The sequence below is a fragment of the Apus apus genome, chromosome 3 (assembly GCF_020740795.1).
Source record: "Apus apus isolate bApuApu2 chromosome 3, bApuApu2.pri.cur, whole genome shotgun sequence".
Lineage (NCBI taxonomy): Eukaryota > Metazoa > Chordata > Aves > Apodiformes > Apodidae > Apus > Apus apus.
In genome coordinates this window covers 109993804-110007201 of record NC_067284.1, presented here as the reverse complement: position 1 = coordinate 110007201, position 13398 = coordinate 109993804, and the positions used below count along the sequence as shown (strand labels likewise).

General features: G+C 41.6%; 1 protein-coding gene across 2 annotated transcripts in view; it reads left to right on the top strand.

The window, feature by feature from the left end:
* PTCHD4 (patched domain containing 4) overlaps positions 1 to 13398 on the top strand; it is an 81514-nt gene that overhangs the window by 20321 nt on the left and 47795 nt on the right. For both annotated transcript variants that reach the window (XM_051614208.1, XM_051614207.1), the window contains exon 2: positions 5699 to 6179. In XM_051614208.1, the coding sequence (XP_051470168.1) occupies positions 5699 to 6179 (481 nt within the window). The remainder of the gene's footprint in view (positions 1 to 5698; positions 6180 to 13398) is intronic.

The window sequence follows — 13398 nt, the reverse complement described above, 5'->3', positions numbered from 1 at the left end:
CTGAGGGAGGAGCAGGGGAATCAAAGGTGGAGGGACAGCCTTTTCTGCTTTCCCTCTAGCCTTCCCCTCTCTTGATAGCTGGAAATCTGATGGGGTGATACTGAAGCAGCAAAGTGGGGACAACCACTCAGAAATATAGCATGTTCAGCACCAGAAGCTCCTCCACACAGAAGTAGCCTGCAGTAGCAATCACACTTTCCTGTTTCACCTTATGAAATCCTCCATTACTTGATTTACTTGGAACAAATAGATATGTGTTAGGAAAGCTGCTCTTATTCTCTGTTATTAATCCTAGAGCAGAAAATCTCTTGAAGTACTTTTCTCCTGTTCTTGTCTCTTTTCAAATTACCTGATCAAAAAGTAGAAACTCAAAGCAGTAAAGCCAAGACTCATCAAAAAGAGGTGCCAGAGGGTTCTGGTTGCCTTCTGGATGTTCTGGGTACCCATGTCCTTTGCTTAAAAATCATTCTGGTGATACTTGATTTCCCAGGCAGCAGAGGTGCAGTTTTACCCCAAATGCGTTGCCCTCAGGGCTCACTTGCCATGGACTCACTCTCTGAGCTATACAGAATAGCTGCACAGGGACAAGCACAGCAGGCTGTGCAAGAGCACCTACACAGCTCTGATATAAATCAGCATCTGTGCAGCTGTTTGGAAGGGAGGCTTCAGGAATCCTTGGTAATTGGTGGCTGTGTAATAGGGATCTAGGGGTATAAGGTCTTCATGGATAACTATGCTAAGGAGGGGGACAGAAATTAGTTTGGTTAGGGAGACAAAAACTTCCTCCAAAGTTTCTCAGTGAGCTAGAAGGAGGGATGAGCAAGCAGATATGTAAAACCTTAAATAATGTATCAAAAAAAGAGAAGAGGATTTTTATTCTATTGAACCTTGAAAACTTTGGGTTAACTAAGGCAACAAACTTCATCTTAACCTCTGTGGATTTCAGTGTAATGCTGTCTATAATCTACGTTTGGTAGAGCAGGAATGTGCTTGTCACAGGTAGAAACAACTGCATTTATCTCATTAGGATGTTTATCACAAAATGTATTTTGACAGACATTCCTGGTTGCTCTCTGTTAAACATTTATAAGCTTTGAAGATAAAATAGAGTTTAACCAGGACCGTATGCTTTATCCTAACATTTCTAGAGTGTAGCTTGATAATTATCCATAACTCCAGTTGATAAGAGGTCGCAGTTAAAGAAAAAGAAAAATAGAATTAAATTAGCTGGCAAAGGTTCTGGAAATGTACTGGAATGAGAGTGATCCTGCAGTAGGACACAAGGGCTCCTCTTCTCCTTGCCAGGGATCTGAAATTGCTTTTAAACTTCTCAGCCCAAGACCCACAGCGCAGGGTGCTGGGACAGCAGGAGCCATGCCATTGCAAAAATAACTTAAACGCCCTGTTTTTCCCGTGGGAAGGAAGTCAGTGAAGGCTGGTGACATTCAAAGCAGGGAGGAGAAAGCAACCTGCCCGGAGCTGGTGTGGCAGTGGGCAGTCACCACAGGGAACCCCAGGGTTGTGAGTCAAGGGCTGCACCAGCTGCACTGAAACTGTTAAGGAAACAAAAAGAATCCCAGGTAATTTAGTACTAAGGGGCTTTGGCTACTGTCCCTCTGGGCTGCATGTACAGAGGATCTATGCCTACATTAGCACCAGCTAAAAATATTTAGTTCACTAGGAGTAGCTGGTTTTGTTTAACTCAAGAGGTCTTGCAGTCAGCTCTGGAGCAACCCAAAAATCTTCATGCCATTTCTATATCTGTCTAGGATATTAAGGGTCCAAGCATCCTTTACAGAAAAGTTTGTAGCTTGAAATATGGAAAGGGTTTATTCTTCATCCATACACTCACTGTTAGTGATCTTTGCTGCTGAACTGACAAGGAGTTTGGATTTTCAACCATGTGCAAGGCCAGGTCTGCATAAACCCAGGTGGCAAAACCCATCATCGTGGGGAAAAAAACTGTATGATGCTGTTGATGTCTGTCACTCCTCTGAGGGTCCTTAGTTCTCATTCTTCTCCTTTGAGAGTCTAAATCTACCAAATGGTTTTGGGGTATTTAGTAAAAAAAAACCAAAACAAAACAGTTTAATAGCGCCCATCAAAGCAAAGATTTTTGCTTGGCCACAGTTTTATGTTTTATGCCCCAGCAAGTGATCCATATTTCATGCCATTTTTAAAGATGCTCAGATCTGGAGAGAATTAGCTGCCATCAGAATGCAAGATGGCCCTTTTTGTCCTCTGGGAGAACAGACACTGTGAAGTTTTCCCTAGACAATAAAATAATAATCATAATTAAAAAAGAAAAAAAAAAAGAAAGAAAGAAAGAGAGAGAGAAAGACACATAAAAATAGCCTGGGAATCTGAAATTCAGGATCCAACAATGCTAGTGACCTTGCTAAAGACAGTTATCATCTAGCATTGCAGATCTTCTGGAGATAAAAGGACATAAAATTGTGTACAACCAATAAATAATACTCTATTTTTTTTAATTTGCTTTACTGTGTATAAGATCAGAGACTAGCAACATATTAAAAAAAAAAAAAAGAAAAAGTAAGGGATCTATAGTCTGAACAAGATCTGGTCTTGTTCAAAACCTGCCTGGTCTTCAGGTCTCACTCACACAAGTCACTGTGGCCCTCTTTCCCAAACCATAGGCTTAACTCAGGAGCTTTTCCATTCACGTCTCCTTCTTTCACAGAGGTGGTCCTGGAGGACAAAAGCACTTGGGATGATTAATAACTCCCCTGAATTGCCCAGGAGACAAGGGGTAGTTAGACCCATGATTTTGGAGGCCTCTAAGAAGTGCTAAAAGTCTTTTTGGCAGCTGGGTCTTCTTTTTCCCACACTCAATCTCCATCTCTAAAATGGGATGAAAGGCAGTATTTTTCCCCATCTTTTTTCTGTCTTCCTTGCTGAGGAATTGTAACCATTGATGTGACAGCCCTGCCTGGTGTGACAGGACCTTTATCTCTCTTGGAGCATTTGGCAAAGACAGCATGGGAGCCGTATTAGAAAAGGGCCTCATTTTCCCAAATGCTGTGGTGGCAGGTTCGTGATTGCACACTGGAAAAGCAGGAAAGGCAAACCCCTTGGGTAGATGGGAAGAAATCTGCCTTTGGAAGGAAGGGGACAGACAAAAAGTCCTGAAAGCAGCTCAGCATCTGCGATTTCTTCAGTTCTATTGGGAAGTTCGCTCTCCATTTTGCTGACATATGAGCTGGGTGCCCTGTTGTACATCAGTGTAACAGCTGTTATCATCTGTTTCACGGGAGATACAGCAGAACATGATTTATTTGTGCCTGCTCTGTTGCTTCTTTTGAAATGCTGCCGCCGGTCGGGGCACCTACTGCAGAGGAAGGCAGATGGTCATCGCAATGTTTCCCCTAACCTTGCCATGCATGCTGCAGAGTGAATCAATGAAATCTGAATTACAGCCCATCATCTGGGTTTGGAGCTGCGTTGCTAAAGTATCCTGCAGTGGCTGAAAATGTTTGAGTGTCAACACTGCACATAGACTGAGGAAATAGGACATTTCTACCTAAACTTTTGAAGCGGTGCCAAAGGGGATTTTTAACTGCGAAGTTGCATCTGATGTGAGCAGGGACTGCACTGCTCAAACCTTAGTTACCAGCTTGGAATTGCACCTTTTGTGAGTGTGTGAGTGTTAGGTGTGACCCACCTTTAGAAGAAAAGAGAAGTAATGAGTTAAAACTGGGTTCTAATATGAAATGCCAGAGAGGAGGGTTTTTTGGAGTCCTAACAGCACCAGCTGCCTCCCTGTGCTAGCTGTCTCTGCTTCTATGACATTTGCAATGAGGCTTCAGGTGATTTGAGAAGCTGGCATTAGACTGCAGATCACCTTTCATGTCAGCTCGTGCCAGGACACCTCGCCAGAAGCCATTATTTCGCTGGGAAATAACAACTGGGAATAGGGAAAAAATGAACTTCTGAAAAGCACTTTGTCACGTTCCCTGGGCTGTGGCAGGCAAATGCTGAAAGCAGTGTGAGCTCCTGCCATGAAAACAGGCATAGGCAGGAATTTCTCAGTGGGAGGATTACCTCCTTTACAGACCAAAGACAAGGCAAGGTGAGTACATAAAGCATTTTCAGCACACTCTCTCAATTTCTGGTATTTATTTGCTCTACGAGCAGACCTCCCAGAAGACATCTATGTTTCATAAAGCCTGGTACCTTGCTTCATTGATTTCTCCTCAGGATGGGAATCACTACAGCAACCAGGTCTGGCAATTCCAGCTAATGACCTGTGTGCAGCAAAGGTTGTTTCTAGAAATGGTTAATGTTGGATGTAATAGATGTTAAATGTGTCACCTCCAAAAGTTTCTGGCCTTTTGCAGACTTTTTCTTCAGTGTGTGTGTGTCGGGCAGAGTATCTCCCAAATTCAGGCTGTCAGTTCACTCACTCCCGTAGCACATGCAGGCAAAGAGTATTATCTTACGTAAACTCACTGGTGCAAGATGTTTTATATAATAACTGGCTTGATAATTTAATGTTTTTCTAAAATACAAGAGGAAAGAAAAAGGAAAACTTTTAATCCCATTTGCACACAAAAAAAGGCAGAATAGCGGGTTTTGGTGTGCAACATTTAATCCCCAGGCTTAAGGGTTTTTGATCGAAGAGATTACTTGTGCTAGGACATTTTTATCCAGTCTACTGAGTCTTCTTCCTCAGTTTGCAGCTGGGTTTGATCTAAATCCACACAAGCTTCCCCTCTCTTGAAAGGGGCACATCACAGTTATTCTAGAGAACTAGAATAACCAGTGGCTAAAAAGCAAGGACCTTTCTTATTAAACCTTTCTTACAAAAAAAAATATATATATAACAAACAACTAATAAAAAACCCCTCAACCATTGAAATGGGATGAGATAACTCTACAAAAAATGTAGTCTGGTCTTGCAAATAGATGGGACATGGTCCTGAGTGCACCTGATGTGTCCTTTACTGATGGTCATGGAATTTTCATGTCCTAGCATATACTGAAATAAGTGAGACCAGAGTATGGTTTACATTCTTGCAATATAAAAAAACAAATCCTGGCTAAATTGAGGTGTAAGGTAGATTCTTATCTCTGTGTCACTAACAGCAATCCATGAAGCTTCAAATAAAGAATTCAAAAAGACTGATTTTAATTATATTGTTCAAGAGTCAGAGTAGCTATTAAACTGGATCTATATACATTTACATCTGTGTATGGAGGAACCAAGCTCATTTTCTGTACATTTCCAGCTTTTAAAAAGCATTTCCAAAGTGTCAGATAATCACATATCTTCCAGAAATTGATCTTCATCTCAAACATTTCATACTTCAGTGACTGGAGATTTGTCATTGTCTGTCACAGTTAAAATGCAGAGAAGCAATCCCCTCCCTCGGGGTGAGGAGCTTGCATGCTACATTGCAGTTCCCAAACACCTGGGACCACAATGAGTATCTGGGAAGTTCCTGACTTGCACAGAATTGCAAATTAGTCACTGATGAGTAAAGAACAGAGTTGTGGCAGGGAACAGGGATGTGTCCCAAAGCCCACTGAAGTGAATGGCACAACTGCTGTTGGCTGCAGTGGCCTTTGTGTCGAGATCTTGGCATGTCTGTGAAAGGGAGGTAGAGTCAAACAGTATCACTGTATCACATCTTACTCAGGATAACCACATGCTCATCTTTTTTACTTTCCCTCCCAGGATGGAAGGAGCAGTTTTATTGGCCACCAGCTCGGAGGGGTCATGGAAGTGCCAAACAGCAAGGACCAGAGAGTCAAATCAGCCAGAGCCATCCAAATCACTTACTACCTCCAAACGTATGGCTCTGTCACCCAGGACCTCATTGGGGAGAAGTGGGAGAGTGAATTCTGTAAACTGATGCACAAGATGCAGCTGGATCACCAAGATCTGCAGCTCTACTCTCTAGCATCCTTTAGCCTCTGGAAGGACTTCCACCAGACCAGTCTCTTGGCCAGGGGCAAGATTTTGGTGAGCCTGATGCTGATTCTCCTGACTGCTACCCTCTCGAGCTCCATGAAGGACTGCCTGCGTAGCAAACCTTTCCTGGGACTCTTGGGAGTGCTCACTATCTGTATTTCCAGTGTCACTGCGGCAGGGATATTTTTCATTACTGATGGAAAATATAATTCTACTCTGTTGGGAATCCCTTTCTTCGCTATGGGTAATTATTTATCTTCATAATAACAGGATTAACAGAGCTTAATGACAGGATTGTAAATTGCATCCTGGGTTATAAAGTGCAGATTTTACCTTGAGTGAAAGTCTAAGTCATTTTCATCTTGTTAAATTGATCTGGGCCTTGCCAAAAAAACAAAAAAAGGGAATCAAAACAAAGCAGTAGCAACAAGAAAGAGCAAATGACATTTCTGGAATCTTGGCCAATATGGGAGAGGGGCAGTTGTATTGATCTCTGTTACAAAACAAGGGAGAAATTGTTATTGAAAACTACTGAGCTCAGCACAGAAAGGGATCTGTGTTGAGCTGACTTTGATGGGATGCCAGCTGAAAGAATTCCTTAAATTAGGAGGGCGCTGAGGAAGGAAAGCTTTTAGCATCCTTCCTGGTGAGGGCTGCTCTTCCTGACGGGCAGAGGGGAGCAGGTTGGTGTGAGAATAAGATTGATTGACTTTATCTCGGAGAGGAGATTACTGTTGTGGTGTTTACCAGGCTGTAAGTGAAGGCACCTGTCAGTATCTGTGCTGCATAATCCCTCAGTTTGTGAAGGCCCAGATCAGCTGCAGAGATTTCCTATTTTGTTGCACCCAGGCAGAGGAAGTACAGACACAGAACAAACACAAACTCCAGCTCTTTTAACGGTGTTGTTTTCATTCCTTCTGTTCTCCTTTCTGTTCCAAGCACTTTTAGTGCATCTGTGTGGTTAATGAGTTTGCTGGGAAAGTACTTTAGAAAGGAAGAGGGAAACGTGCCCAAAACAGAAGCGTTGTTGCAATCACACCCAAATTTGCCAGTTTCACTGCCTCGTGTGGCTGAACCCCAGCAATGACTATGCAAAATCTCAGCAGTGGCAGCCCAGACCCAAAAATTTTTATGCTGTTTTTTTGGTGGCAGGAAATCTCACCTGTGGACACAACTCTTAATTTTTTAGAGTTCATTTCTTAAATTCCATGCATGCTTCTCATATTCAAGCCCTACGGAACAGTGACTGACAACTAAATATGTAATCCACTTGAGCCAGTGCTTAAAGGGGCTTATATTTTTCTTAACAACCTCCCAAAAACCTCCTTTTTCTTGCTCTTCCCCTCAAGAAAAGTCCTGTAGGTGTATGCATCCCCCAATCTCCTGCCTTCTATTTTGTCTGTCCTCTGATAATGTATCTGTGTCATTAACCAATCTGTGACCTCATCTGCATCCAGCATCTCTGGAACAGCTAGCTGAAGTGGGAAGGAGTGAGCTGGAGTGGATGGTCAAGATTCCAGAAGGGAAAAGGACGGGTGAGGCAAAAGACCCCAAGGAATTGCAGGATTGGTTTCAGCCTCATCAATACTGATAAACAAAGCGGTGCCAAAGCCTCTAATTCAATGCTCTGCACTGTTAAATCGTGGTAATGGCCCATGGCATGGCCTGCCCTGTGCCAGCTCTTCAGATGCTGCTTACAGCTCTGTGATGTAAGAAGACTTGATAGAAAGAAAGTGCTGAGAGCGAGAGAGAGAAAGGAAGAACACAAGCAGGAGAAGCAGAGAACTTGCCAGGTTGTGACAGGGGTGGATCCCAACCTGAGCAAGGGGTGTGGGCTTAGGAAAAAGACATCTGCATGGCAGAATGGAGAAAAGGATGAGAGTGGGGGAGGGGAGGCTTGTGCTTGTCAGACTGTAAGAACCTTTTTGATGGGTGTCAGGAGCTGCATGTCAAAGAGTGGGACCAATTGGCACTGCCTTCCTAATGCAGCAACTTGATGTAAGGCAAAAAACCACTGAAGTGATGAAAAGCACCTTCCCTCAGTTTTGTATTCCTCTGCTGGTGTTCCTTTTTAGGTGTCTGTATGTATGGGTGGCCCATACACTTTTCTCGACAGGTCCCAAATTTGTCACTCCCAACAGTGCCTGTAGGTGAAGCTCATCTTCTGCCTGACCTCAAAAACATCAGCATCCATACAGGCCAGGAGCGTCAACTGAGATGGCAGTAGCATTGTGCTTTTTATCTACCCTAGAGCTCCAGGATGAGATAAGGGTGAGGGTTCCTGAGAGCAGAGTGGCTCAGTTTCCCATCTAGGATGGCAGTAATTCGGGATTTGTTTCTTGTCTGAAGAAAAGTAACATTTATAACTTTCTGTTGTGTTTTGCGCTGTCATTCTTGTCACAGCCACTGCCAAGAGCAAAAGAAAAGGAAAAAAACCCAACCAAACAAACCCCTCTTGAAATGAGATATTTGTAACAATAGCTTCTATAACTTTATATTGAACCAACTTCAGGCTGAAAAAGAAACCATTTAAGTAACCCTTCTACAGAAATTTCATTCAGGACTCTAAGACTGGATTGGAAATATCATTTGGCTTGCAGTGCCTGGAAACCTCTGCAGGTAAATGTTAGGCAACAATTTTACAGTTTGTTGGACTAAAAGTCATTTTAGGTTACATTCTGCAAAGTGCCATATGCCTTTAGTCCCTCAAATGACAGTGCCAGTTAATGAGACTTTGCCCATGACATACCCAGGGCCTCACAGATCTGGGCTTCCCACAGAGCAGGGTTTTCTTTTGAACCTGGTTTATGGTGAACAGATCTGACAGATTAGATTTGTTGAAGATCCCAAGACTGTTAATTCCATTGGTCAATACATAACTCTGGTCCATGTTCCACCAGTGCCCCTTGCTGCTAGCATGGCAAAAAAAACAAACAAACAATGCATCAAATAATAATTGATTGAATACAGATTCACTCATTGGTTTGGGATAATCCCAAGGCACAAATACAGATTGGACAGAGAATGGATTGGGAACAGCTGAGGGAAAGGACTTGGGGGTGTTGGTTGATGAGAAGCTCAGTATGAGCCAGGAACATACACTTGCAGCCCAGAAAGCCAAAAGTGTCCTGGGGTGCATCAGAAGAAGCATGTCCAGCAGATCAAGGAAGGGGATTCTGCCCTTCTGCTCTGCTCTTGTGAGACCTCACCTGCAGTCTGTGTCCAGTTCAGGAGCTCCCAACACAAGAAGGACATGGAGATATTTAAGTGAGTCCAGCCGTGGGCCACAAAGGTGATCAGATGGCTGGAGCAGCTCTGCTATGGAGACAGGCTGAGAGAGAGTTGGGGTTGTTCAGCCTGGAGAAGAGAAGCCTCAGGGTCTTCCAGTACCTGAAGGGACTACAGGAAAGCTGGGGAGTGGGGACTTTTTGCAAGGGCTTGTAGCTGTAGGACAAGGAATAATGGCTTTAAACTGGAAGAGGGGAAATTTAGGTTAGACATTAGAAAGAAGTTCTTTAGTGTGGGGGTGGTGAAAAACTGGCACATATTGTGGATGCTCCACCCACAAAGTAGATCCTGGAAGTGTTCAAGGCCAGGTTGGATGGGGCTTGGAGTATCTTGGTCCAGTGGAAGGTGCTCCTTCCCATGGCCAGTAGTTGGAACTGGATGATCTTCAAGGTCTCTTCCAACCCAAACCACTCTATGATTCTATGATAGGTGAAAAAATGTGCAAAGTGATGTTTCCCAGAACTACAAATGCCAGATTTGCAAGTCAACCTTTTGAAATCAAGTTACTTAGATTAAAACAAATAAAATTAAAAAATACAGGCAATAACAGCCTCAAAGTTTCTGCAAGTGCAATGCTATACAGAGTACACAGGGAACCTTCATTCTGGCAGCTCCAACTTTGAAACACTTCAACCTGACATCTGCAAACTGTCCATTTTAAAGTATATTTGTCTGGTTAAAAATATACAGTTTCTTCTGACATTGACTTTCCAAAGGATTAATTTTAATGGAAATTCTGTGATGTTCTCCTGTCCTTTTTCTTGCAGAGGTGGCAGGATGCTGCCATCTGAGTGACAGGAATAACCCTGGACCTGCATAAATGTTTAGGTCTATCATTCCTATTGCAGCACAGAGCTTCTGTGGGCTTCAGTAGGTGATAGAAGCCTGTATGAAAGTGAAATATTTAGTATTTTTCTAAATTTGGACTGAGTGACCTACACATTAATTATTTACTGTAGTCCTGTTGTGAGGAAATGGTCTGCTGGGATAAAGCATATCTCTGATAGACTGGGGGAAGAGTGGTAGCTCAGATCAGCTTTTCTCTTCATCCTTGAAGGTGAAAAACTTTAGTCTTAAGTTAGGCATGAGGCCAGTGGTGGAAAATCCTACTTGCTCTGACTCCTTCTTCCTGATACCATGGTCTTCTCAAGACAGCTGCCTCAGGAAAACCAGTTATCCCAGTACGTGGCTGCCACTGCGTTTTTTGGAGTTGTTGAGAAGCAACATTTTGGAAAGGTCCTGTGCAAATTGTGCTCTGGTTGACAGGACCTCCTGCAAAGAGGAGAAAAAGGTGCTGATTTGCCTTGGACAAATGACTGAATTAGAAGAGGTGCTGCTTTGCTTTTGGAGATTCCTCCTTTAAGTACTGAGCTGGACCTAGATGTTTTGCTTGTATCTTTTCTTTCTCTTTCTCTTTCTCTTTCTCTTTCTCTTTCTCTTTCTCTTTCTCTTTCTCTTTCTCTTTTCCTTTTCTTTTTCTTTTTCCTTTTCTTTCTCTTTCTCTTTCTCTTTCTCTTTCTCTTTCTCTTTCTCTTTCTCTTTCTCTTTCTCTTTCTCTTTCTCTTTCTCTTTCTCTTTCTTTCTCTTTCTCTTTCTCTTTCTCTTTCTCTTTTTCCTTTTCTTTTTCTTTTTCCTTTTCTTTCTCTTTCTCTTTCTCTTTCTCTTTCTCTTTCTCTTTCTCTTTTTCCTTTTCTTTTTCTTTTTCCTTTTCTTTCTCTTTCTCTTTCTCTTTCTCTTTCTCTTTCTCTTTCTCTTTCTCTTTTTCCTTTTCTTTCTCTTTCTCTTTTTCCTTTTCTTTTTCTTTTTTCTTTCTCTTTCTCTTTCTCTTTCTCTTTCTCTTTCTCTTTCTCTTTCTCTTTCTCTTTCTCTTTCTCTTTCTCTTTCTCTTTCTCTTTCTCTTTCTCTTTCTCTTTCCCTTTCTCTTTCTCCTTTTCTTTTTCTTTTTCTTTTTCCTTTTCTTTTTCTTTCTCTTTTTCTTTCTCTTTTTCTTTTTCTTTTTCTTTTTCTTTCTCTTTCTCTTTCTTTTGTTTTCTCTTTCTCTTTCTCTTTCTTTCGCTTTCACTTTTTTTCTTTTTTTTTAAGTAGTGTTTAGTAACCACCACATGAAATCAGCATGTGGGACAGTTCTGCCTTGCTTTTCTCTTCTGGGATAAATATAAAGGGTGGGTTCTTCTGCAAGTTTGACACCAGTAGAGCTACCACCACCAGATGCGTTTCTGACAGGAGGTAGAGGGTCAAATAATTGAGTTTCGGGTTTGTTCTAGGCATCAGAAATGGACTTGGTTTGATGTTCACATCTGCCTTTTGTGTTTGGATTCACCATGCAATTTCAAAGGGATATTATGTACGTGACATAATTATGGTTTCCCATGCCTAATCATCACTAATTAATATAACCAGAAGGTTAACTACATAATTGAGATATTATTTCTCCCATGATTTGCTTTGTAATGCACAGGAACCAGACTGATATAATCAGAGACAAAATTATTTAACTCAGCTGAGGATCTGACTGTACATTTTTAAATGCAGGTATGTATTATTATGTAATTTTAGACTGGAAGTATTTTTGGCCAGTCCATGAAGTACCTCGTTAAAGAAATTAGTGGAAATCTTATGTTAAAAAGAGTTATTAGAGTGTAATTATGCTTTTCGTAGTATGGAGTGTATGTGTTTCTTAGAAGGCTGGATGTAAGAAATATTTCCTGCCCCTTGTAACTCCAGACCACGAAGACCATAAGATCTTAATGAGAACAGTTGTTTCTCATTGAGACTTTAGTGAACATCAACCTCTATGAATGCCCTACAACAGGTTACAACATTATTACTCCTGCTACCAATAACAATACTGCTTGTAGTGGTGTAGTAAAGAGATACAAAAACTTTAGGAAGCTAAAGGCTGTTTCCAACAGTAAACCCGTGCCTGAGTGCAAGATGGATGGCAGAGATTGTACTTACAGTGCAGAATTTTATGTTAAAATCCCTTACAGATTGAATTTCAAGCTCTTCTTTTCCAGTAGACACTCACCAGAAGGTGTCTTATCAACTCAAATGTTGCCATCCCTTAGGGCAGCTGCTCCACCTCAGGTTGAAGCATTCATGCTTGCACCATTTCCCAAGCACTGACCACCTCTTTCAAATCCTCCATAATGACACAGCAAATACAAATGGTGTTGTCTGGGTTTGCTGCTTGAGAGCAGTCAGCTTAAATCTCCCTCCTGACTGAAGTGGGAACTCAATTAACCCATTTGTCCCAAGTGAAGTCTCCAAACTCAGTTGTCTTTATTTGATAAAACAGCTTTCTCTGCTCTCCATTTGCAGCTAACACACTGGTTGCTGTGTTTCGAGATGCTTCTAATTTGCTACAAATATTTCTATAATCCTTTGGAAAAAAATGGTGTCATAAGAGTGTTTTGAGCTAAAATGTCAAAGACTAAAAGGATTTATTTTCTTTTGAACTTAAAAATGTATGTTTTGTACTCTCAATCAAGACACAAATTCTGTTGAGATAGTAAGGGGTGTTTCCTTTTCAGATGCCTCATACCTGTCTGAACACCTCTTGCTTTAATTTTTCTACCCTTTCATGTAATCCTCATTGCTGTGAAGGGTTATTGACAGTTCTTTATTGGCTGCACCTTTTTCTGTGTGTTGATCTAGCAAGAGTTTCGTTCCCATTCCTTAGTATGTACCAAAGCATATCACATTTACTTTTGGCTCATTTGGGCTGGAAAGGAGCTGCATCATGGCAGAAATGATTTAGCTCCACGTATATCATCTCTAATAGGTCAATGCCAAATCCAGCCTTCAATAGCATCATTGCTTGCAATTCCATAACCTGCCTCGACAGCTCGTTCCAGTGCTTAAACAGCCATACATTTTTAAAGGTATTTCTTAATATTTTCACTGCTGCGACTTATGCCCATAACTTCAGAGTCTGCCTGGCCTGACTGTGGAGTGGAACTTTTCACAGTATCTATGTATTTGCATAAATATGTATAAAACATCTTTTAGGATGTTTTATATGTAGGGCTGAGTTTCCTTCAGCTTGGGTATAATTTCTTACCAGATATTTTTTTCCCAGATATTTTACTGCAGTTCAAACTTTCCTTCAGCTTGGATATAATTTCCTACCACATATTTTTTCCCCAGATATTTTACTGCACTTCACACTTTCC